This window comes from Fukomys damarensis, unplaced genomic scaffold, assembly GCF_012274545.1.
Source record: "Fukomys damarensis isolate Sample0158 unplaced genomic scaffold, DMR_v1.0_HiC HiC_scaffold_11, whole genome shotgun sequence".
Classification (NCBI taxonomy): domain Eukaryota; kingdom Metazoa; phylum Chordata; class Mammalia; order Rodentia; family Bathyergidae; genus Fukomys; species Fukomys damarensis.
In genome coordinates, this window is record NW_022900923.1 from 27046874 (window position 1) to 27070024 (window position 23151).

Sequence of the window (23151 nt, forward strand, 5' to 3'; positions counted from 1 at the left end):
AAAAAAAAAAAAAAAAAGAAGAAGAAAATGTTATGTGAAGTACAACACAAAGTCATGCATACTATAAAACTTTGTAAATATGTGTACTCTTGTCAATTAAATTTACTACCTCCCAATGTATCTGTCTTAGTTACTTTTCTTTGTTGAAACAAAATACCCAACACCCAAAGTTAAAGGAGGAAAGGTTTATTTGGTTCACAGTTTTTAGACATTTCAATTCATAGTTGGCTGGTTACGAGGCCAGCAGAGGCATCAGTGAAGAAAAACAGTTCATGGCAGGCAGAAGGCAGAAAGGCAGAAAGCAGTAAGAAGCAAGCCATAAGCTACCACCACACCAACCCTTTTTCTATCTCTTATATTTAATCCAGGCTACCCACCCTTAGGGTTGGTAGCACTCATACCCATGTTGGGCCTTCCTATTATTCACATCCAAAACTGTGCCAGACCAATCAGTGGACTAACAATAATCACACACCTTTGATCCTAGCATCATACACTCTATATCCAGCCAATGAAAAGCCCCAATTATGGCCACATGCGGCTTTGGGGGACATCCAGACACAAGCCATAACATTTTGCCATTAGCCCCTCAAAGACTCATGCACACCCCTTTATGTAAAAGTCATTTAATTCATCTCCAAGAGTTGATAAAGTCCTAACAGTTTCAGCACTGCTGAAAAGTCCCAAGTCTAATGTCTCCTCTGAGATTTAAGGCACACTCTTAGCTGCAAGTCCCTGGACAAATGAAAAAAAAGTGAAACATTTCCAACATACAATGGCACTAAATAGACAAATCCATTCCAAAAGGTACAAAGAGGGGGATAGAAAGGAATGGGAACAAAGCAAGACCAAAATCCAGCAGGGCAAACATTAAGTACCATAGTTCCATATCCAGCATCCCCAGCAATCTGTGGCAAGCTGTGAACTCCAAAGGGGGTGGGAGGCTCCACCCCTATGGCACTTCTGGTGGTTGTAACTTTCATGGTTTCTCTCTTTGGCCAGTTCTGTTCACTCCTTGCAGCTTTCCTCAGATGAATGCTTATGGTTTCTCCAACATTCTGGTCTTCATGGCACCTTCAGCTTTAAACTCACAGCTTCACAAACTGCCCTTTCAGAAGAACACTGCCTGGCCTGCAAGTCCTTCCTCTGAAGTCTGGTTGGAAGTCTTTCTGACACCACAACTCTTGTATTCTACATGCACCTAAAACAAGCACCATGTGGATGATGCCAAAGTCTGCAACCAGCAGAAGCAGTATACGGCCTCCTCTCTTGGCTATAGGGGCCAATTGCCTGGATTGCTGAGTGCTCTGAACCCAATTCCAAGGAATAAGTTATCTAGACTGCCACCATTCTCAAACATGATGCTCTGGGGATCTCTTCTCAAAGCAAATTCTTTTACCTTTGCAATCTTGAGGCTGCAAAGACTGAAGTCATGCTGTTTCTTGTAATGTCCTCAGGCCATCTTTACCATTGTGTTATTCCTTTTCAGTAACCAAGTTCTCTGCTCAATCTTTGTAGTCCATAGCTTTACTGAAGCTTTCTTTCTGGCCAAACTCACAACATTTTAAATCATTCTATGTATGGACTCTTTGTTCTTAGCTCTCAACATAGATTTGGCTAAAAGTCCCGAACAGTAGCCATGCCACAGTCTCAACATTAGACTGCTTTGAAATTTATTCTGCAAGATTAGTCTGCTACCCTTAATCTCAGCCTCTGGAAAAGTCTCTGGACATGAGCAAAACGCAGACAAACTTTCTGCCAAGGTATAACACATATTGTCTGGAGTCCAACAGCTAATGGAGTCCTTCTTTCTAGCAGAAACCTCCTGAACCTAGTCTTTACTGGCAGCATTTCTATCAGCATTCTGGTCTTTTCAGCTCTGACCAAAAACTCCCATCAAATACAGCATAAAACATTCTAGGGCTGCTTCTTTAGCCAGCTTCTCTAAACCTTTCCATATTCTTCCCATAAGCCAATTCCAAAGGCACATGAACCCCATGGTCAGGTACAGACACAGCAACAACCCCACTTCTCTGGTACCAAATTCTGTCTTAGTTACTCTGCTCATTGCTGAGATAAAATATCTGACATCCAAAGTTAAAGGAGGAAAGGTTAACTGGCTCACAGTTTGTAGATTTCAGTTTGCACTGAAAAACAGCTGCTCAATAACAACAACAAATAGCTGCTCAAAGTATGATGGAGAACATCCACTTGTCAGCAGGCTATAGTCAAGTATCTGAGACTACTTGGGATCAATCACAAGCTCCCTGTGAGCTGAATTTAATAAAGCTGATAACCCTAAAGCACATCTAGTAACACAGTAAAATGAAGACTGGTAGCTCTCAAACATTTGTTGCGTCATCTGAAAGGTAAAGCACCACCATAAGGAACAGTGAGTTGATGGAGCAGTAGCCCTTAATTGGATAGAAGGTATAACAAATCTATTAGTCACTCAAAAAATTAGCAATCTCTTGCCTGAACAGAGAGCTATTATGTGGGATACATCGTAAATACTGTTAGTTTTGAAGATGATTTTAAAAAATTTTTAGTTTTGTGGTGTTGGGATCAAATCCAGGCCCTCACCCATGCTGGGAAAACACTGTACCACTGAGTTACATCTCTAATCCATGGACATGATAGTTCTATATACTGGGATACAATCAGAAGGGCAAAGCAGAGGTAAGAGGTTCCAGAAACAAAATCATTAAAGGAATATTTGGTGAATGGAAAAAAAAAGAATTCTAAAATCTAGAACTGTCTGAACAGAGTACCTTCCTTCATAATTCCTCAACTTATTATCCCTCCTCTACTAAAACACATTACTGGGCCAGGGATTTAGCACAGTGGTTCTGCTGCCTGCCTCAAAAATGCAAGGACCCAAGTTCGATCCCCCCCCAAAAAAAACCCACATTATCATATGTTAATAATTATTTCTTTACACACCTATCTTACTCACTAATTACAAGCCATAAGAGGGCAACAGCTATCTCTAATTTCCACCCTCGTACATAAGTCCAGTATCTGACATATAAAAAGTACTTAGTTGTCCTTTGAATGAATAGTCAATGTAACATAGTTGTCAAAAACCAAAGTGTTTGATTAAAATTCTGACCTTAGCCTTATTGTGTGATCTTCAGCAAGTTCCCTAATTTCTCTTTTCCTTGTTTTCTTCATCTTTGGCATGAAGATTATAACAGAATTACATTTCAGAGGGCTGTTGTAAAGGACCAATGAATTAAACATACAAGCTTAGCTGGGCGTGGTCATGCACACCTGTAGTCCCAGCACTCAGGAGGCTGAGGCAGGACTGCTGGGAGGTCGAGACCAGCCTAGGCTACATAGTAAGTTCCAAGGCAGTCTCAACTACATAGTGAGACCCTGTCTCAAAAAACAACAAGAACAAAAACCAAAACATAAGAGTATCCAAGGTATAGGAAATAGTCAATGTTATAGACAATACACAGGATATCTGCTTTCATTTCTTGTTGTTATCTGTATACCTGTTTCTAGAAACCTCCCATGTCTCATCTATGGTCAGGAAAAGGGGTTCCAAGCCTAATGAGCCCTCACACAAATACTCTAAGGAAATACTAAGGACAACCTCGTGTTTCTCATGTCTTTAGTTTCTCTGCCTGAAACTTCTTTCATCCATTCACTTTTGCTCTTTCATCAGGACTAAGGACTTCTAGGAATCTTTCAGTGATCATCACATGCCAACTTGCATTTCACGTCTTTCTTACATTTCAAAGTACTTATATAACATTTTAAAAGTCTGTTTATTTGCCCATCCTCAGTGATTCAAGGACACAAAGGACATGTCTTTCTACCTGTAATCCACAAAAACTAGTATGCTAGCACAAAAGGGGACCTCAGTAAATATTATGGAATGGAGATTTGCTAAAGAAACAAACAAATGGCTTCAGCATTCATTTTGAGACGTGATAACCTGGTAAGTGATCTTGGAGTAACTGGGACATTGGTGCCTATCACACTGACCATAGCATGCTTGAGTACTTTGTGCTGTCCCTACCTGCCTAGTATAGGAACTACCTACCACTGGCCTTACCTACCTCTCCATACAGGAGAGGAATAAGAGTACACATATTATTGTAGTGAATTTTGAGGAATTTTTGATAAATATGAATTATAATCCAGACCTTTCAACATAATCTTGATAATTTCTAATATTTTAATGGGGGGAGGAACAGTATTTCTAATACTCTTATACCAAGCTTATATTTAATAATCATTCATTTGTCATTAAAAATAATATCAGCACCTACGACAGGCCAGGCACTATAGTATAAACTTTTCAAACAATTTAAAATGAATTTATTCAAAAGAGTTGAAGAAAAATAAACACAATAAACTAAGGTTTTACATCTTCAAATACCCTTTGTAAAACCATTAAAATTTATTTGCATCCTCACAAGCTGTTGTATGCTGTGCTGGTTCAGAGTAACCTGAGGAAAGGGGATGTGAGTAATTGTTTTACCTGTCCTCATGACTTCCAGTACGAACATCCTTCATGGCAGCAAATCCACAAGGCACTCTAGCGTACTTATTTAAATTTTCAATAAGTGTTTTCCCTACTTCTAGGTAGTAAGGATCTCCTGTAGCCTATTAAAAGAGAACATATATATACTTATATAGGTTATATATTACCATACATCTATTCATTTATTAAATATCTATTGAGTAGTACTAGGTGCTAGGCACTGTGTCAGGCACTAGAATACATGTTATATAGAACCTACCTGCATCTGAAAATAAGCCCTGAATCTGCTTCACAGAATTTCCTAAACAAGCAACTGAAAATTTGTTTAACTGTAAACTTTAGCAATTAGATTAGATTTCTAATACCCCAAAAAGGTTGCCTGATTAAAGGCAAGAGACATGCTTTAGAAAACAGCTCAAAGGTGAAAATGTCTCTTTAAAATGTGTTTACATGAATATTTTTGACAGGCATAAAATATATGTCAAGTCTTATATCTTTCAATAGCTCTACGGGCCAGATTATAAACTGTGATACATCCAACCATGATAACATTCAATATTATAGAGGAGTAAGAGATCCAAGAGAGAATGAGGGCTAAAAAATAAACAGAGATAAAGTATCTTACTTTATATAAGAAGTAGGTACTTTCAGCAAATTCTGGCCTTAAAGGATGCTGAGCCCAATGCACTCTGAAATCTGTAGTAAATGCCTATAACAAAAGTCATAAAAATGGTATAAAATGTGATTAAAAAGTAAAAACTAATTCTAGAATACATAAAAGTATATATTAAATTATACAGGGTAAAAGTTTAAAATATCAATCTTGATACATTTTCATCTATAAAACATCAATTTTCATTGCTAAAATCACAAAGCAGTTTTGCAAGGCTATTTTTTTTTACCAATTCAATGCATTACTTTTAAATAAATATTTGAGTGAATGGGGAAATCAAGAAAAGTCAGTAATGAGGTAATAAAATTTAGTAATGTCAAAACATGGATCTTGACAGTCTGACAGTCTACATAATTGTATGTTTTCCTTCTATTTACCTTTCCTCTTAATTACATAATCTACTCTCTTAGCTATTTTTAAGTACTGTATATATTTATATATTTATATCAGTATTATTTTAGCATATGTTTTCTTTTATAACAACTTCAAGTCCTTTGTGGAATGAGACGAGATAATTACTTAAAATAAATTATTGAAATTTGTTCAAGAACAGAGTCAACTGGTTTAAAAAAAAAAGAAAATCATTTATTTATGATAGACGTGTTTAGGTGAAATCTCATTTTATTCTGCATGGACATGAACTTTCTCAGTGTAATATCCTAGTTACCTGAAGGCTAATAAAATTATGCTTTCTGAAACAAACACTTAGGAAGCATTCTACATTGGTGGAATGCTTAGATATCTCAGAGAGGGTAGTCAATAATCAAGGCTGGAACAAGGCCATACATACATCTAGAAATTTGTAATGGTACATTTCTAGAAAGCCAAAGTATGCTATTAAAATCTTGTCATGACAGTCTAGAAAATATATTACTAATATAATTTTTTTTTAAAAAAAGGAAGATAAATTCTCAGTCAGCATTCTCTAAATTTCCAGGAAGCACGTGTGACCATCCAACGTACATTTAATGTATGCAGTTTTCACAGACTTCTGAAAATAAAAGGTAACACAATCTCTCTAGCTAGTGGGTATACATAGAAGGGTGAGGATGTGTAAAAGCTAGAATGATTAGGGCTGGGATTGTAACTCAGTAGTAGAAAGCTTGGTGAGACCTTGGGTTTAATCTCCAGTATCCCAGAAATAAAGAAATAAAGAAATAAAGGGGTGAGGGATTGCAGTGTCATGGGTTAGAAAGGTTTGAGAGACATTAACTAGAGGTTGGTTTAAAATAACATTAATATGCATTATTTTAATTACACTTCTCTTAACACATGAAGAAAAGCAAAAACATGTATAATTCTGTATAAACCAAAAATAACTAAATAACCACAAAAAATAAAGAACATGACATTTTCTATCTTTAAATTAGCAATTTATGCTATATATGTAAATGAGAATTTAAAAGATTAATTGCTTACCTCTGGTAGAAAATTGTGTTTTTTAATCACCTGGTATAACATTTCGTGAGTTTCAATAGCAGGTCTAATATCCCCCTTTAAAACCTGAGGTCAATGACAAAAACAAAATAATCTAATAAAATATGAGTTAATGTTATCTATAGCATTATATATACAGAAATTTTCATATTAATACAACTTTGGAATGTGACTATATTTTTCATTCAATTTTAGAGATCAGAAATGTACTTAATTAAAATAATTTTATTTTAATATTAAGAAGACAGAGTTCTTTATACCTGTAAACCTGGAAAAAAGGCAAGCAAAGCATCCATCCAAGTCCGAGCATTCAGCATTGGTTTGTGGATATGCACATCAAGTAGAAGAGGTGGCTGGCTAATGTACCTCATTATGGCATCATAGTGCTAAAAGATCACAACAATGTGTTCACGAAAGTAGATGAAGGAAGATGTACTACTCTAAACACATTAAATAGGACAGTGAAGAAATTAAGCTTGAATTTAATATATTTACAAATAAAGTTACTATTTGTCAATTAACTATAAATATTTATTTTAGATGGAAATTTTTCTAAAGCATATATATTCACATATCCTTGAAGTAAAATGTAGAACATTAAAGACTACATTTAATATCGGATGCTCTGAACATCCCTATCTCCTATGAGACTGGCCCATGGTCAGTAAAGCTTTGTATCCCAATCATGTTTTTAGGCCTTCTTGGAATACAGATAACAGAATTCTACATTAAACAATTAGTTTCCTCCTGGGTATAGGAAATTAGATCTCTTCTCATTACAAAATATTCTGGTGCTCACCACTACTGAAACTAATGCATCTAATCACTATTATCGCTCTTATGGTCTGCTATTTCTGCCTTTTATGCTTTTAGAAACTTTTTCTTTCTTTCATCTTCTAAATATTTCTCACCTTTGAACACAGGGAGAATTGTGCTTCAAATTCAACAAAAATAGTTATCTGTCCTAATTTGTCTCAAGAAAACCCTATTATAATCTAATAAGTATGTGATAGTATTTAATTGATATATTAAACTTTTAATAGGCTTTTGTTCATGTGCTACTTAATCACTATTACTATGTACCTGCCACATACTGAGGTGTTGTTCTAATCATTTCACTAAGCTCATTTAATTTGTCCAAAAACCTTATAAATATATTAGTACTCTCATTTCATAAAGGAGAAATACAGGCAAATAGGATTAGTTACTTGCTAACTGTAACGTTTTTTCAATAACTATCCTTCTTGTATTCAAAAGAACAAAAAAAACTCAAATCTACATATTTTATTTCTAATGGAAGTTCCACAAATTTCTGATAAAAAATGAAAACCTAACTACTCTATAAACGAATGTTTTGGAAGTGAGTGTAGCCCCCTCCCTGTCCAACATCATCAGGGAATACTGACAAAATACTAAGGCACATTTAAAAACCAATTATTTTAAGACTGTCATTCAGGTAATTGAATTTCTATCAAAGTCTGAACTTAAAATGAAATTGGCTATAAAATTAACATGAGATTTTTATAAACTTACTGTATTAAATCTTTCCAGAAAACTGTCATCTCCAAGCAAGACATAAGCTTTTAACAGATACTCATAATATGAATCAATCCCTGCTCCAACTCCACTATCTGTAGAAAATATAAATATGATCCTTCATTAAGTCTTAAAAATTCTTAATAGAAAATAAAGGCATTAGTACATCAAGAATGAAGAACTAGTCTAAACATGAAACTAAAGTAAAAATTACACACTGACAAAAATATTAACTTTACAATATGAATAATAATTCACTTGCTGATTTTTTTTTTCTTTTTTAAATTGACTCTGCAGCCCGGACATTTAGCTCAGTGATACCATGCCTGACTCACAAGCATGATGTCCTGAGTTCAATCCCTAGTACCAAAAAAAAAAAAAAAAACTTGACTTTGCAAAATGGCTACAAAGATCTTACTTAAAAGCAAGAGAGGGCTGAGGATTTAGCTCAGTGGTTCTGCCGCCTGCCTCTTAAGTACAAGGCCCCGAGTTTAATTCCTGGTACAAAGCAAGACCTAACAAAACAGCCCAGTTAGCCCAGTGCACCAAACATTATATAAAGTGAAAAGAAAGAACTATAGAAGGATCCTGCTAGAAATTTCATCTACTTTTCTTATTCTTAATAGATCAAGAAGTAGACAGAAAAGTGGAACGTAGATATTATTAATACCTGATTAAAGTGACACATACAATCCTATATCCAACAATTAAAAAAAAAATACTTTTTTCTTAAGCACATGTGGAATATTAACAAAAAACTGATGATGGCCTAGGCCGTAAAGAACATTTAATTTCAAGGATAGGTTTCATACAGGATACTAAGTATGTCATATGTAACATACAGATTTTTAAAATTATAAATACTACTTAAAATTTTAATGTCTTGCGAGGACCCGAGTTCGATCCCTGGTACAAAAAAAAAAAAAAAAAAAAAAATTAATGTCCTTCCAAGTTTGTAAAGTAAAAAACACTGCTAAAAACTCAAAAAAAGAAGAAATTTGTGGAAACAGTTTTATCTTACATTACAAATACAAATCCAATCTAGATGGTTCAAGAACTTCAATAATAAACTTTGAAACTGTTAATATCAAAATGAATCCTTATTTCAGAGCTCTGATTAAGAAAACATTTTTAGGGGCCAGGGCTGTAGCTCAGTGGCACCATGCCTGCCACACAAGCACAAGATCCTGAGTTTGATTTCTAGTACCACAAAAAAAAAAAAAAAAAAAGGATTTTTAAATAAGACACACAGTTTTGATCATAAAAGACCAATATTTTTATATTAAAAATTAACTTAAAGGAATGTAAAGTGAAATACAAGTTGTAAATTGGAAGATCTGCAATATAACAGAGAATTAATATTAAGAATACATAGGGGAATAAACGGGTGGGGATGTGGCTCAGAGCACAGTGAGGCACTGAGTTCAATTCCTGGTACCAAAAAAGAAAAAAAATATATATACAAAGAATTCTTACAAATTTTTAAAAACACATATGGCAAATAAATATGAAGAAGTGTTCTATATCATTAGTGATCAAACTAATGCAAATCAAACCATGATAGGATATAACTTGCACACCTATATAGGCAAAAACTAAAAAACATAAAAGTCTAAAACTTCAGTGTTAAAGAGGATGTCAATCTATAGATCATTTATATATTGCTAAAGTATACAGAGGTTAAATAACTTTAGAAAATAATCTGTCCTTATCTTCCAAAGCCAAACATTAACTTATTCTATGACCTAAAAACTTCACTCATAGGTATATAGTCAAGAGAAATTCATATAAATGTACAAGAGGAGCAACTACAAAAACATTCACACTACTCTTCACAATAAAATCCCATGAGCAACCTTAAATCCCTATAAAAACCATAGTTTATTAGACTAGTAAAATGACACACAGCAGAACAGTCAAAAAACAATCACAACTTCTTGTAATAATATGCACAATTCTTAGCAATAAAATATTGAGAGAAAAGTCTCAAAAGGGCACATATAATGTGATATCCTTTAATAAAATTTAAAATAAAACAATATACTTTTTAGGACTACCTATAAAAGTAATACAGATTAAAGGGAAAGCAAGAGAATGGTCAACATATCGATGGTTACTGCAGTTGGGAAGAGGCAGAGGTTTGGAATTACAAAGGTGGGCGGAATCAAGGACCATACATAGAACTAGTGTGCTGTCAAGTGACAATGAATGGTTCATTGGTGGGTGCTTTTATGACTACAGCTGAAAAAAATGGGCCATGCATAGAATAATGATAACACTGTCATAAGTCAATGAGTATAGTTAATTAAAATTATGACTAATTATCTTATACCTGAGGTCCATACTAGGCTTTAAAAAATGGGGAAAAATGCAGGATTCCGAAGACAACATTCAGATCTCTTTCAGAAACCTCTTAGATAAATCTTACAAAATATTTTATAATATTAAATAGAAACAGTAACTTTAATATGTTCAATTTAATAGTTAAATAATTTTTACTTATATACAGACAATTACTTTTTATTATATATAAATAACATAATGCTTTTGAATTGTTTTGTTTTGCTTTGTTTTTGTTTTTTTTTTGTTTAGGGTCTCACTATGTAGTTGAGACTGACCTGGAACTCACTATGTAGCCCAGGCTGGTCTCGAACTCACAGTGATCCTCCTGCCTCAGCCTCCTGAGTTCTGGGATTACAGACATGCACCACCATGCCCAGCAAGATAAGCCTTTTGGAAAACAGAAAAATGTATAAGAAAGATAATCTTATTAGGAATATTTTAGATATTTTCATTCTTCAATGCTTGTTTTAAAAGAGCATTTTATAAACATAAAAGCATATTTATACAATTCCATGTCCTATTTGTTCATGTAACATTGTTGTATGTTTTTCTCTAATTCATTAAATTACTTAATATTCCAGTATTGAGTAAAGCAATTTTCTTAGCTATTAGTTTATTGATGGTCATTAACATTGTTTCCCAGTTTTCCTATACTGCAATTATGTGATGAACATCTTTGGGTACAAAAATTGTTTTTATTATTTCCTTAGGCTAAGGTTCCCAGAAGTAAAATCACTAATCATAGAGACCAACATCACAGTGAGCACTTACTTTACAGTAAGTATAAAATATGCCAGCCAGTGTTCTAAGTGTTTTGTTAACTCACAATCCTCATAATAATTGTATTTTACAGATGTGGATAGAAAGGCAACAGAAGTTAAATAACTTGTCCCAGCTCACACAGCTTGAATTCTAACAATATGGCTCCAGAATCTATGCTCTTATCTACTAATAAAATAATCTATTTCGGGGGGGACATAAAAATTGCTAATAACATCATTAAATATATCCACTAAAATACATCTTAATGTGTAATTCTGAGGTACTCTGATTCTCCAGTCTCAAAGAAATTAATTCTAGTGTTTCATATATACCCTATACTAATAATTCTATAACCAATAAGGTATCAAATAGGATACTATCTCAAAGATTTTTTTTTTTTTTTGGTACCAGGGATCAAACTTGGGACCTTGCACTTGCAAGGCAGGTGGCAGAACCCCTGAGCTAAATCCCTGTCCCACGAAAAATTATTTTAACAAATAAAAATTCTTTATTTGTCAACCATTCTGGGGATATGACAAGTTGATTTTTAAATTCCAATTTACATACCTTTCCGTACCCAGTCTCCAGTATGAATATTGATCGTCACACCCACTAAATTACTACTTCGCTGCCTTTTTTCCCAGAGAAAATCAAGAGCTTTTCTTGCATATTCCTATGATTAAAAAGAAAACACAGTGATATATGCGCACCCATGTCTATAGCAGCATAGTCTATAACAGCTAAATCTTGGAAACAACCCAAATGCCCATCACATCAACTGATGACTGGATAAAGATGCGGTTTTTAAAAAATATAAAATGGAATACTACTCAGCCATAAAGAATGATAAACTGGAGACATTTATAGCTAAATGGATACACATTGTGGCCATACTCTTAAGTGAAATAAACAGAACACACATGTAAATACTGAATTGTCTCTCTGGTGTGAGAAACTGAAAGTGTAAATGAGGACCAAATGTTTAATAAATAATGTGAAACAGGAAGAAAAGGTTCATAGGGGAAGGGGAAGTAGAGAAGGAAAGGAAAGAAGGGAAAGAAAAAAATATGAGAAAAGAAGGAAAAAATGGAAACAAAGCTTTTGTAAATAGGGAGCTGTGAAGGGGTGGAAGGGAAGGAAAGGAAATGGGAAAAAACAAAAACTAAGATATATCATGTACAGATACAAATTTCCAATGATGAATGTGATCATAATGTATACCTAAAATGTACCAATAAAGTTAATTTAAAAAAGAAAAACATACTTGAAGAAGCATATGTCTTGATAGGAAATAAAAAGAAAACAAAGGCCCATAGGATATTTTAAGAATTAAGTAAAATTCCTGAGATAATCATTCATAATATAAATTTCCTTAAAGTCATATCTTGATTCTTTTCAGCCAGTCTAGTAACAAGGACGGAGAAAATGCTATGTAATTAGCAGCGATCTCACTTAGGAGACCAACCATGTTCATCAACTCCTGAGGTTCATTCAGTTGCACATTCTTACACATATATTATGAAATTATATTAGCCACTGGCATAATTAAATGCATTTGTTAAAGTAATTTTCATAACTTAAATGCAAAGTAAAATTCTCCTTAAATACTTTTATTTAGAAAACTTTCACAGTTCAGATTCTAATATGCAACTTTGTTACTGGAAAGTTAGTATATCAACTAGGCTAATGAATATTTTGTAATAAACTCAAAATCTTATGGTAATTTTTCATTTATTGTTATCCATTGGACACTAAATGAAAATGATTTATAAACAAATTCTTGGTTTTAGATAAAAATGCTGCAAAATGTAAAAGCAAAGAGCATGTATAAGGTAAGTTACTCAATTAAATTTAGAACATGAACCTATTTAGCATTGCAGAAGTACTACTATAAAACAAAAAAAATCATTAAACTTTGTTACTTTGTAGATTTAAAAATAGAAGTATAAAATAGTTTTAATTGTTCACTCAACCTACTTGTGCTGATTATTTTTTTAAACAAAGCAGATTACAACTTTAACTACATGATAGAATTTCAGAGCCAGAAATCTTGGTACAGGCCATACTACCCTGTTCTTATTTACAGTTAAAAACTGTGCCCAGTGAAATTAAAGACTTAACCAACACTTACAACTGAATTATAAGATAAGCAATACAAAAAATCAGATCTCTTTATATATTAGACTAAGCTTCAGCAAACTTTCTTACTAAGGCCAGATAGTAAATATTTTAAGGATCAGTCATATTGTCTTTGGTCACAACGTCTCAATTCTGTCACTATAACACAAAGTAACCATTGAGAAAAATAAATAACTCAGCATAGCTGTGTTACAATAAAACTTTCTTTTTGAACAAAAATAGGCAGTGGCTAGATTTGGCTCACAGACTATAGTTTTCCAACTTTCTATTAGATAAATGCTCTGTCAACTATATCAGTTTGCTTCTCTGAAAATAAATTACTACAATTTCAAACAGTTTAAATAATGATTTTCAACAGATTTGCTCATAAACACAAAATAGCTAGTGAAAAAACATGAGTTTTGGATTCAGAGAGACATGGATTATTTTAGTTTTTTTCAGTACTAGGGATGGACCCCAATGCTATGCTATCATACTTTCTACTACTGAGCTATATCCTCAACCATCCCCCACCCATTTTTTTGTTTTGTTTTGTTTTGGTTTCTGAGACAGGGTTTCACTTGGTACTTCAGGCTGGCCTTCAACTCACTAGGTAGCCCAGGCTAGTCTTGAACTTGAAGCAATCTTTCTGCCTCAGCCACCAAAGCAGAGATTCCAGGCATGTGCCACCACACCTGGCCCCAATTGTTTTTATTTTGAGACAGAGTCTCACTAAAATGCCTGAGGTTGGCCTTGAACTTGTGATCCACCTGCCTCAGTCTCCAAGTAGCTGGGATTATAGGTGTATGCCTCTGTGCCCAGCTCTCTTCTCCTCTTGAGTCTGATTTTCTTCATCTGTAAATGGATCATTATCTTAGGGAATTTATAGCTCACACTTAAAAGCATGCAATATATCTATACTCTTTAGTGAAAAGTTAAGATTTGTCAACTAGGTATAGAATAAAAATTTTAGTTTAAAAGATAAATGAATCAAGCACAAATCTGTCCTTCAAACATTTGAACATACAGCTAAAAAAAACTATACAAAAATTATTCTACTTTTATTTACATTCACATCCAATGTCTGAAATGTGGATACATATATATATATATCCCTATTTCTATTCTATATATATTGTTGAAATTTTAAAAATTCACTCATTCCATATTTGAAAGAAGCTATTTATATAATTAATGCACTCCAATAACATGCTTAAATAGTTTTTTTCTAAATGTGAGAAATACCTAGAGCAGAAAAACTATGTGGGGGATACTAAGGCTTTTGAAAAATGAAGGACATCTCAATTTAAGTAAAAAAAAAATTTATAGATCAGATTTTCAATCAAGATTTAAATGCAAAAATTTCACTATGTTTTAGATTAGTGAAGGTTTCAGGAATTCAATCAATTATTTGGAAGTCTAATAAATGAAACAGAGATGTAGTACTTCATATTAGACAATGATGCTATCAAGGAGCTACCAAATTTATATGATATACATAATGTTCTAAGAATGAACTAAAATTTTACTTCATAGTTTGTGAACAAATACAAAGTTGTATTAACACGGCTGCCTCACAATGACTTGTGTTTCAGACAATCAAAAACTATATAATGGAATTTGGACAAAAAGTTCATTATAAAACAGTAATCCTCCAATTGATCATCCTAATGCCTAACCAAAGGAAAAAACATATAAAGTTAGGTATGCCCAATACCCAGCAGACCAAAGACCATGAAAAGCAAACCTCAAATATCGTTGCTCCAGTGAATCGACTTAAAGCAGCAAACTCAAGGATCAAGGTACCTGCACAAGCTGTACAGGTATCTGTCTCAGTCCCTGTCCGAGCCTCTGGTTTTCTGATGCCAAACTTTAAATTAATCTAAATACAACCAAAAGATTATCATTAGTAACTATCAAGAGATAACATATTTCTGATAAAATTACTTATCAAGGGTGTAAGTCATGAAAATAATTATTGAACACTGAAGCTCAATCTGATGATCTTCGTGACTTTCCAATTAACATCTATGGAAATATATTGTAGGCACGTAACATTAACAGTAAATAAATTTTTATTTAGTTCATTCCTCAATGATATCAAAATGCAACATCATTATAACAATTACATAGAAAAACACCTTCCATAACAGTTTTGTTCTACAGACAGTTTGATCTAGTTAGTTCAACAATAGAAGAGTATGGGGCCAAGGATTTAGCTCAGTGGTTCCACCGCCTGCCTCACAAGCACAAGGACTCAAGTTTGATCTCCCGTACAAAAATAAAACAAAAAAAGAATAGAAGAGTAGACCAGCTTTAAAAGAAATTAGGTTTAGTTGAGAGTTCTTTATAGAGAAAAAACTGATTATAATGGTAAGCATTAGAAGAGATTAAATTTTTTGTTAAAGATTTTAGAAGTTGAAATACTAGAAAAAACTGGCTTGCTGACAGGCTAACAAAAGAAGAACACTTTTTACCAAGAGGTACTTCTTTTGTAATTTGAGGATAAACAAAGAATACTACAGTATTAATCTGGATTAACTAGAACCAACTTGATCAGCAACTGATAAAAACTGGAATATTTTCAGCACCAAATCCCAAAAAGGAGGCATATGTCAAGGATTTAATAGCCTTTAAAAAATATATCAAAAGTAAAACAGCATGTATCTTTTCAGGCCAGTTGTTCAGATTCATAAAAAGCTCAAATAAATTGATACTTCAGTATGTGCAAAAGTCCATTACTCCATATGCTTCTTGCCTTAACAGTGTCTAATCAACATATTCTAGGGATTTCTAAAACAAACTCCACTCAAGAACAAAACAAAAGTGAAATGTAGGTGAGACATGAGGAGATGATCACTGTATGCTGTCTTCAGCACTACCATTTATCTCTTTTCCAAGAATGTCACTTAAAATATTTTTACATGCTGTTAGCCTGGCAGTACCATTCCATCAGATTTATGATTATCCTTACTATTTGTATTTAAGGACATTAACTGCTTATAGGTATTCTTCATGATGAAAAGGAATGGAAAGTATGACCTATTATCTTATGTCTACATCCTATCTACAGATCTAAAACTGAAAATTTGTATTGAGAATAAACATAAAGTGAAGTAACCCTCAATAATCAAGTAAAAATTTATTACACTAAGGTAAAGTATAAAAATTTTATACATATTTGTAGTAAGAACCACAAGTAAGAAATATTGTCTGGTTAGTTCTATTAATTACTACAATCAATTGATGGATATTACTTACCTGCTGTGTGATAGATACTATGGTAAGATACAAAGAAATAGATCTTTGCCTTAAAGGACCTTAACAGACAGAGCAAATAAGAGATATACATATATAGAGGAGATAGCTAATAATTATGTGTCATAAGTAAAGAGTCAAACAAAAGGACTACTCAAAAAATATCCAAATTCAGAAGAAGCAATATCACTAGATTGTAGTGTGAGCTAAGCATGGTAAAATTCAAGTAGTCATGAGAAGGCAATAACAAAACAAAAAGAATAAACATTTATATTTCACTTTTAGTGTCTTTCCCAAAAGAAAAAAATACTTTAATCAAAGTTAGTATATTAAAAATATTTCATGTTACCACTTTTTGTATAGTTTACGTATTCAATTACAGCCCTTACTATCCTAAGATGACTGCTACAAAATTATGTAAAAGGCTATTTCTTAAAACATCTAACTACATCAGATCATTTAAATCTTGCAACCTTTTAAATGCAAACCCAAAGATAATTTAATTTCTTCTTTCCTTATGTATATCCTTTTATTTTTGTCTTGCGTAGCTACTTTAAAAGTTCATATACAAGGCTGGAGACTTAGCTCAGTGGTGCCACTGCCTGCCTCCACTGCACAAGAACCAAAGTTCGATCCCTGGTACCAAAAAAAAAGTTCAAGTATAGAACTTCATTGAATAGGAGTGGTAAAAATAGACCCCCTTGTCTCATTCTTGATTTTAGAGGAAATGTTGTCAGTTTTTCCCATTCAGTATGATTCTGGCTATGGATCTGTCATATATAGTACTTACTATGTAGATGTATAATGCTTTTGTACCTAGTGTCTTTAGGGCTTTTATCATGAATGGATGTTGAATTTTATCAAAAGCTTTTCTGCATCAACTAATCATGTGATTTTTATCTTGATTCTATTTATGTGGTATATTATGTTTATTGATTTGTATATGTTGAACCATACTGGAATGAAACCAATGTTATCATGGTTTATGATCTTTTTAATGTGTTGTTGAATACAGTTTGCAAGTGTTTTGCATGGATTTTGCACCCACACTCATCAAGGATACTGGTCTATAATATTCTTTTTTTTGTTGTGTCCTTATCTGCTTTTGGTATCAGGGTGATACTGGACTCAGAGTGAATTTGGAAAGCATTCCTCCCCTTTTTATTCATGCAATAGTGTTAGTTCTTCTTTAGAAGTCTGGTAAAATTCAGCAATAAACCCATCTAGTCCTGTTACTTGGTTTTTGGGTTTTTTTTTTTTTTGTTTTTTTTTTATCTTTTTATTACTGCTTCAATTTCATAGCTTCTTATTGATCTGTTGAGGATTTTTATATCCTGTTGGTTTATATGTGTCTAGAAATTTATCCAAATTCTTCTTGCTTCTCCAGTTTATTGGAGTATCAGGCTTTAAAATAGTCCCTAATGATCCTAGATTTCACTGGTGTGTTGTACTGTTTCCTTTTTCATCTCTAATTTTATTGATTTGGTTATCTCTCTTTTCTTTTGACTAATTTGGCTAAGGGTTTATCAATCTTGCTTATATTTTCAAAGAATCAACTGTTTCATCAATCTTTTGTATTGTTCTTATAGTATCTACTTTATTAATTTTACCTTGATTTTTTACTATTTCTTTCCTTCCACTGCATTTGGTTTGGTTTTTCTAAGACCCAGAGACGAATCGTGGGTTATTTATTTGGTACCTCTCTGATGTTTTTAATAGCACTCATAGGTATAAACTTCCCTCTAAGAATGACCTTCACTGTATCCCAAAGATTTTGGTATGTTTCCACTCTACGGGTTTTTAAAATTTCCCCTTTGATTTCTTGAATGACCCATTGATTATTCAAAAGTAAACTGTTCAATCACCATGTATTTATATGGTTTCTCTTGCTGTTGATTTCTAGTTTTATTCCACCGTAGTCTGATAAGATATAAGAAATTATTTCGATTTTTCATTGAAGTTGATTTGCTATATATTATTTTGAAGAAAGTTCCATGAGTTGCTGAAAATAATTCATACACTACAGTTGTTGAACAGAATGTTTTATAGAAGTCTGCAAAGTCTACTTGATCTTCAGTGTTGTTTAATTCCGTTGTTGCATTGTTAGATTTGGGGGGGTCTGGGTGACAACATAACTGTTGGTGAATGTGAAACATTAAAGCCATCCACTTGTTATTGTATTGAGGCCTGTTGAATAGTGCTTATTTTATGAAACTGAGAACACTAAAGTTCCATGCATATAAATTTTACAATTGTTAAACCTTCTTGGCAGATTGTTCCTTTACTGATGTAATAGCCTTTGTCCCTTCTAATTTTGTATATGAGCCTGCCTTGTCAGGTATGAGTATAGATGCTTATGTTTGCTTTTGGGTTCCATTTGCATGGAATATTTTTTCCATCCTTTCACTACAAAGCTCACTTTTTTTTTACTAAGAAGTTTTGACTAAAACATTTTTACATTTTAATAAAGTATAAATTACAAGGTATAAATTTAGTAAAGTATAAACTACCTATATTACCTATTAGCTATCCTGAAAATTCTTATATATACTTAAATAATGTACATGAGAATTCCTAATAACCCTATTGTTAGATAAAAGAGCCAAAAACCAAGACCAGACCAGGACCATAAGAAGCCTTTATTATGGGGAGGATCTGCCGGGCTGTCTCTGAACAAAGGAGAGAAAGCAACATGTCAGCACAGGGAACTTTTTTTTATAGGAGCAGGGTGGGGTTAGCCTGAGCTGGGGTGGAGTTGAATGAGGTAGTATTAAGAGACTGGAGGAGCCTCTCACATCTAGCTGTTAGGAGGTAGCAAGTATTAGGTTACTCTTTCGGTGGGAGAAGAGGCATGATGGGAAGAAGCCTGTCCTTTGCTGGGAGAAGCCATATTTTAACATGGAGACTGCTATTCTATGTGGCAGCCATCTTAAGGCAAGGGAAATCTAACACCTATATGTTATAGATATCATTTACTCAATCTTAGCAATAACATTATTTGAAAAGGTGGCAAGTTGCTTTTAATAACTTAAAAGAAATGACATTACAAAACATAGACAATGTTTATATATAAGTTTCAAAATGAACATTGTCTTACAACACCATTTCTGTCTAGCAAATTTCTCAATTTATGCAAATTAGTGCAAATTATATCAATTTATAATATCTAAGGACTGCACAAATTTTCATGAGCAAAATCAGTCACTAAGTGTATATAAGAAGGGGAAGCAATTATTTTCTTCTATAGTCACCTTTGAAAATGTTTTTAAATTTTTTATTGATACTTCAACAGTAAGAAACTAATAATGTTTCTTTGTTCATTATAATATTCAGTTTCTTCTGTATCAACTCCATCCATGTTTATCATGTAATTGTAAAAGTAAACATATGCTTGATTCCTCAAAATCCAGCACCTCTGTTTATAACAAAAACTAAAACTATTTACTAAAAGTAAATTCAATTAAGTAAATATCTGTATATTGCTTAAAGTAACTTTGTTTCTAATTTTAATAAGCTACAGGAAAAAGGGTCAAATTTAATTTTACTAACAAAGAAATTCATATGAAAGTAATTTCATTTTTTTCTCATTAAGATGACAAAAGAATAATATGTGGCATTGGCAACTGTACAACTGTATGTACATTTCTATGTAACACTGAGGAAGTATAAAAGAATCTTTTTAGAGAGCAACTGGACAGTAATTACCTAAAGTGTGAAAAAGCATCCTCTACTCTATGATTCCCTCTTATAATAATCCATCCTAAAGAAGAAATAAAAAGTGTATAAAAAGATGTATATAAGAATATTCACAGGAAAGCTATTTAAAATACCAAAAACTAGAAATTTAAATAATTAAGACATTTAAATCTAGTTCTTTCCATATTAAAGATAAAGTGCTGGTGATGACCAAGTAAATTGGTGGGTAAATGAATGGGATGTGACTTTCAGTTTGTATAGTACCATCCTCTATCATGCTGTATTGTCTACCTATTCAAGGTAGCTTCTTGAGGAAATGAGCCTTATTTGATTTATATTGGTAAAGAAGTTATGCTGAGAAATAGAGCCTACAAACATGGAATGGAAAAAAAAAACCAAGAGTTTGGGGGGAACACTATAGAATGTTTTGGTTGGGATAGAAAACTGATTTCACTGGAGTATAGTGTGGGAAAAAGAAAGTGCTTCCAAACTACAAAGAATTCTGAATGTTAAAGGAAATTCAATACAACTGTCAGTAAAATTTTTCTTTTCAATAAAAATTGTTTTAGTAATATTAATTTTCCAAGTGACCTGAATGAATCATAAACCAGAAAGAAAAGAATTAGACATTTATAGTCATTTCAGAATAAATATAACACAGTTATACTGATTTCAATAGAGACAAAATAAGAAAAGAAAAAATAATAAAGTTTGGTAATCTTGGATAAGAGGGAAAGAGTAATAATAATAAACAATGAAATAAATCAGAAGAGCTCTTTTTATCTGCAATGGCTTCTTTCTCTCTACTTCAAATATAAAGTTGTCTTGATGGAAAAGTCAAAAATATTCAACTGACTCTGCTGCTAACTCTTCTTTAACTACTAACACTGAAAAAAATCCCACAGCAAGTAAGTGGTCCATACCTACTTTTTACTTACTTTGAATCTTTTCTCCCTCTTTAATCTACCACATTACATCATTCAAGGCTCTGCTCACACCCAAATCTCAATTTTTCTAGAATATGTCCTCCTGTTGAAGTTCCTTTGTTTGGATGTTATAATACCATCCACTACATTATGGTTTTGTCTCCTAGATCTCTGAATGCTCTCCTCAACAGCTCTACTTCCTTCTCATGCCCTGCTCTGTCTGGTTTTCCCTTCAGAGAGTAACGCCTACATACTCTCACTGCTTCAGCTATAACTTCAGCACAAACAATTCTGGCCAAAGTTCCAGTCTAGCATCTGTTTGTCTCTAATCTATTAAGCAGAGACATAGTAAAAGTTAAACTAATCTAATTCTCACATCATTCAAATATAAGTTAATTGAAATGTCAATATAAATTTGTTATATAGCTTTGAAACATTTTTTTCCAGCCTGAAGCAAGTAAGGAACAATAGTGCTGTTCTCAAAAATTCACTTTGTAAAAGAGCAAAGGAAGTATGTAAAACTATTGTACTTTTTCAGAATTACTTACTCTTGGATAAGGAAGGCCACTGGTAGTATTGAAAGCTGGCAGAAGTTTGTAACCCAACTGCTTTGCCATTTGGAGAAGTTCATCATTGTACCACTGCATGTATTCACCTTTTTCTTTCAGCATAATTGCCAGTGAGTGTCCACCCAAAAGACCTCTATTATCACAGAGACAACACATTATCCACATCTTACAGATGATTAAAAGTCTCTACATAAAAAGGTGTGAGTATTTTGCTATGAACAATTTAGCATACATAAGGGAAGACTTTGCTGGCTACTCAATTTTGCCCAATTATCATAATTACATAGTCAACATACTTTAAAAATCAGATGTTCTGTGTTATAGTGTCTGGCATTCTTAAATACCTTAAACTTATTTAAAACAAAGACTACCATAAGCATCATATTTATTTTAACAAATGTGGTAAATTAATTTTAACAAATTTTTAATTTAAAAATTTAATTGTATCACCATAAAATATTTAACCTTAGTTTAATTTAAAAAGTCCTACTCTATTAAGCGTAATGGATTAATAAACTCTGAAAAGCTAAATAACTTTTTTTAAAAAAATAACTTTATGTTTAACTGAAGTAAAGACTTATTTTGATAAAAAGAAATGAGTTAAAATATCACAAAAGTAATCATTAATATAAAAAATTACCATTATTTAAATGAGGTAATAAAAAATTTTTTTTATACCGGGGATCAGACTTGGGACCTTGTACTTGCAAAGCAGGTGGCGGAACCACTGAGCTAAATCCCCAGCAGTAATAAATCTTTTAACTTCACATTTTTAAATATCTCAAGAGTATTTCAAGTTGAAAGGCAATCCTATAAATTAAGTTTCATTTGGCTTCTCTGAAGAAATACTTCCCTAAAGTTAGCAAACTATGTTAAGCTCATGAAAAAGCTGCGATGTGCTAAGGTAACAAATGTTCAACAGGCATTTTCTTGTTTTGTGTCTACAACTACAAGATGTGATCTAAAAATACAGCGAATGCCTAAACTAAAAAAAAAATTACAGTAAAAGATACACTGCCATTGATCCCCTGCAAAATATTCTTGTTTTGTTTCAAACAGATTTATCCCATTTTTCTTGCCATTTTCTGAATCAATCCTGAAGTTCTCTTTGGTGAGTGTCTTTAGTTGCACTGTTCTGGCTGCTTTGATATTCTGAATTGATGCAAAAGGTTTACTTTTCATGGTCATTTTAACTTTGGGGAAGAGCCAGAAGTCACATAGTGCCAGGTCCAATGAATAAGGTAGATGAGAACACATCATAATGTTTTTACCAGCCTCCTTCTTTTCCACTGGATGGTACCTGGTAGCAGCATTCAATGTACTTTTTAATCACAA

General features: G+C 32.9%; 1 protein-coding gene across 1 annotated transcript in view; it reads right to left on the minus strand.

Moving 5' to 3' along the window:
• Positions 1 to 23151, minus strand: part of Edem3 (ER degradation enhancing alpha-mannosidase like protein 3) — a 69334-nt gene that overhangs the window by 20167 nt on the left and 26016 nt on the right. The window contains exons 6-13 of the mRNA XM_033762136.1: positions 21796 to 21949; positions 15115 to 15249; positions 11817 to 11922; positions 8142 to 8239; positions 6869 to 6994; positions 6591 to 6674; positions 5124 to 5207; positions 4496 to 4620 (exon numbers count right to left, since the gene is read on the minus strand). Coding sequence (XP_033618027.1) covers positions 4496 to 4620; positions 5124 to 5207; positions 6591 to 6674; positions 6869 to 6994; positions 8142 to 8239; positions 11817 to 11922; positions 15115 to 15249; positions 21796 to 21949 — 912 coding nt within the window. The remainder of the gene's footprint in view (positions 1 to 4495; positions 4621 to 5123; positions 5208 to 6590; positions 6675 to 6868; positions 6995 to 8141; positions 8240 to 11816; positions 11923 to 15114; positions 15250 to 21795; positions 21950 to 23151) is intronic.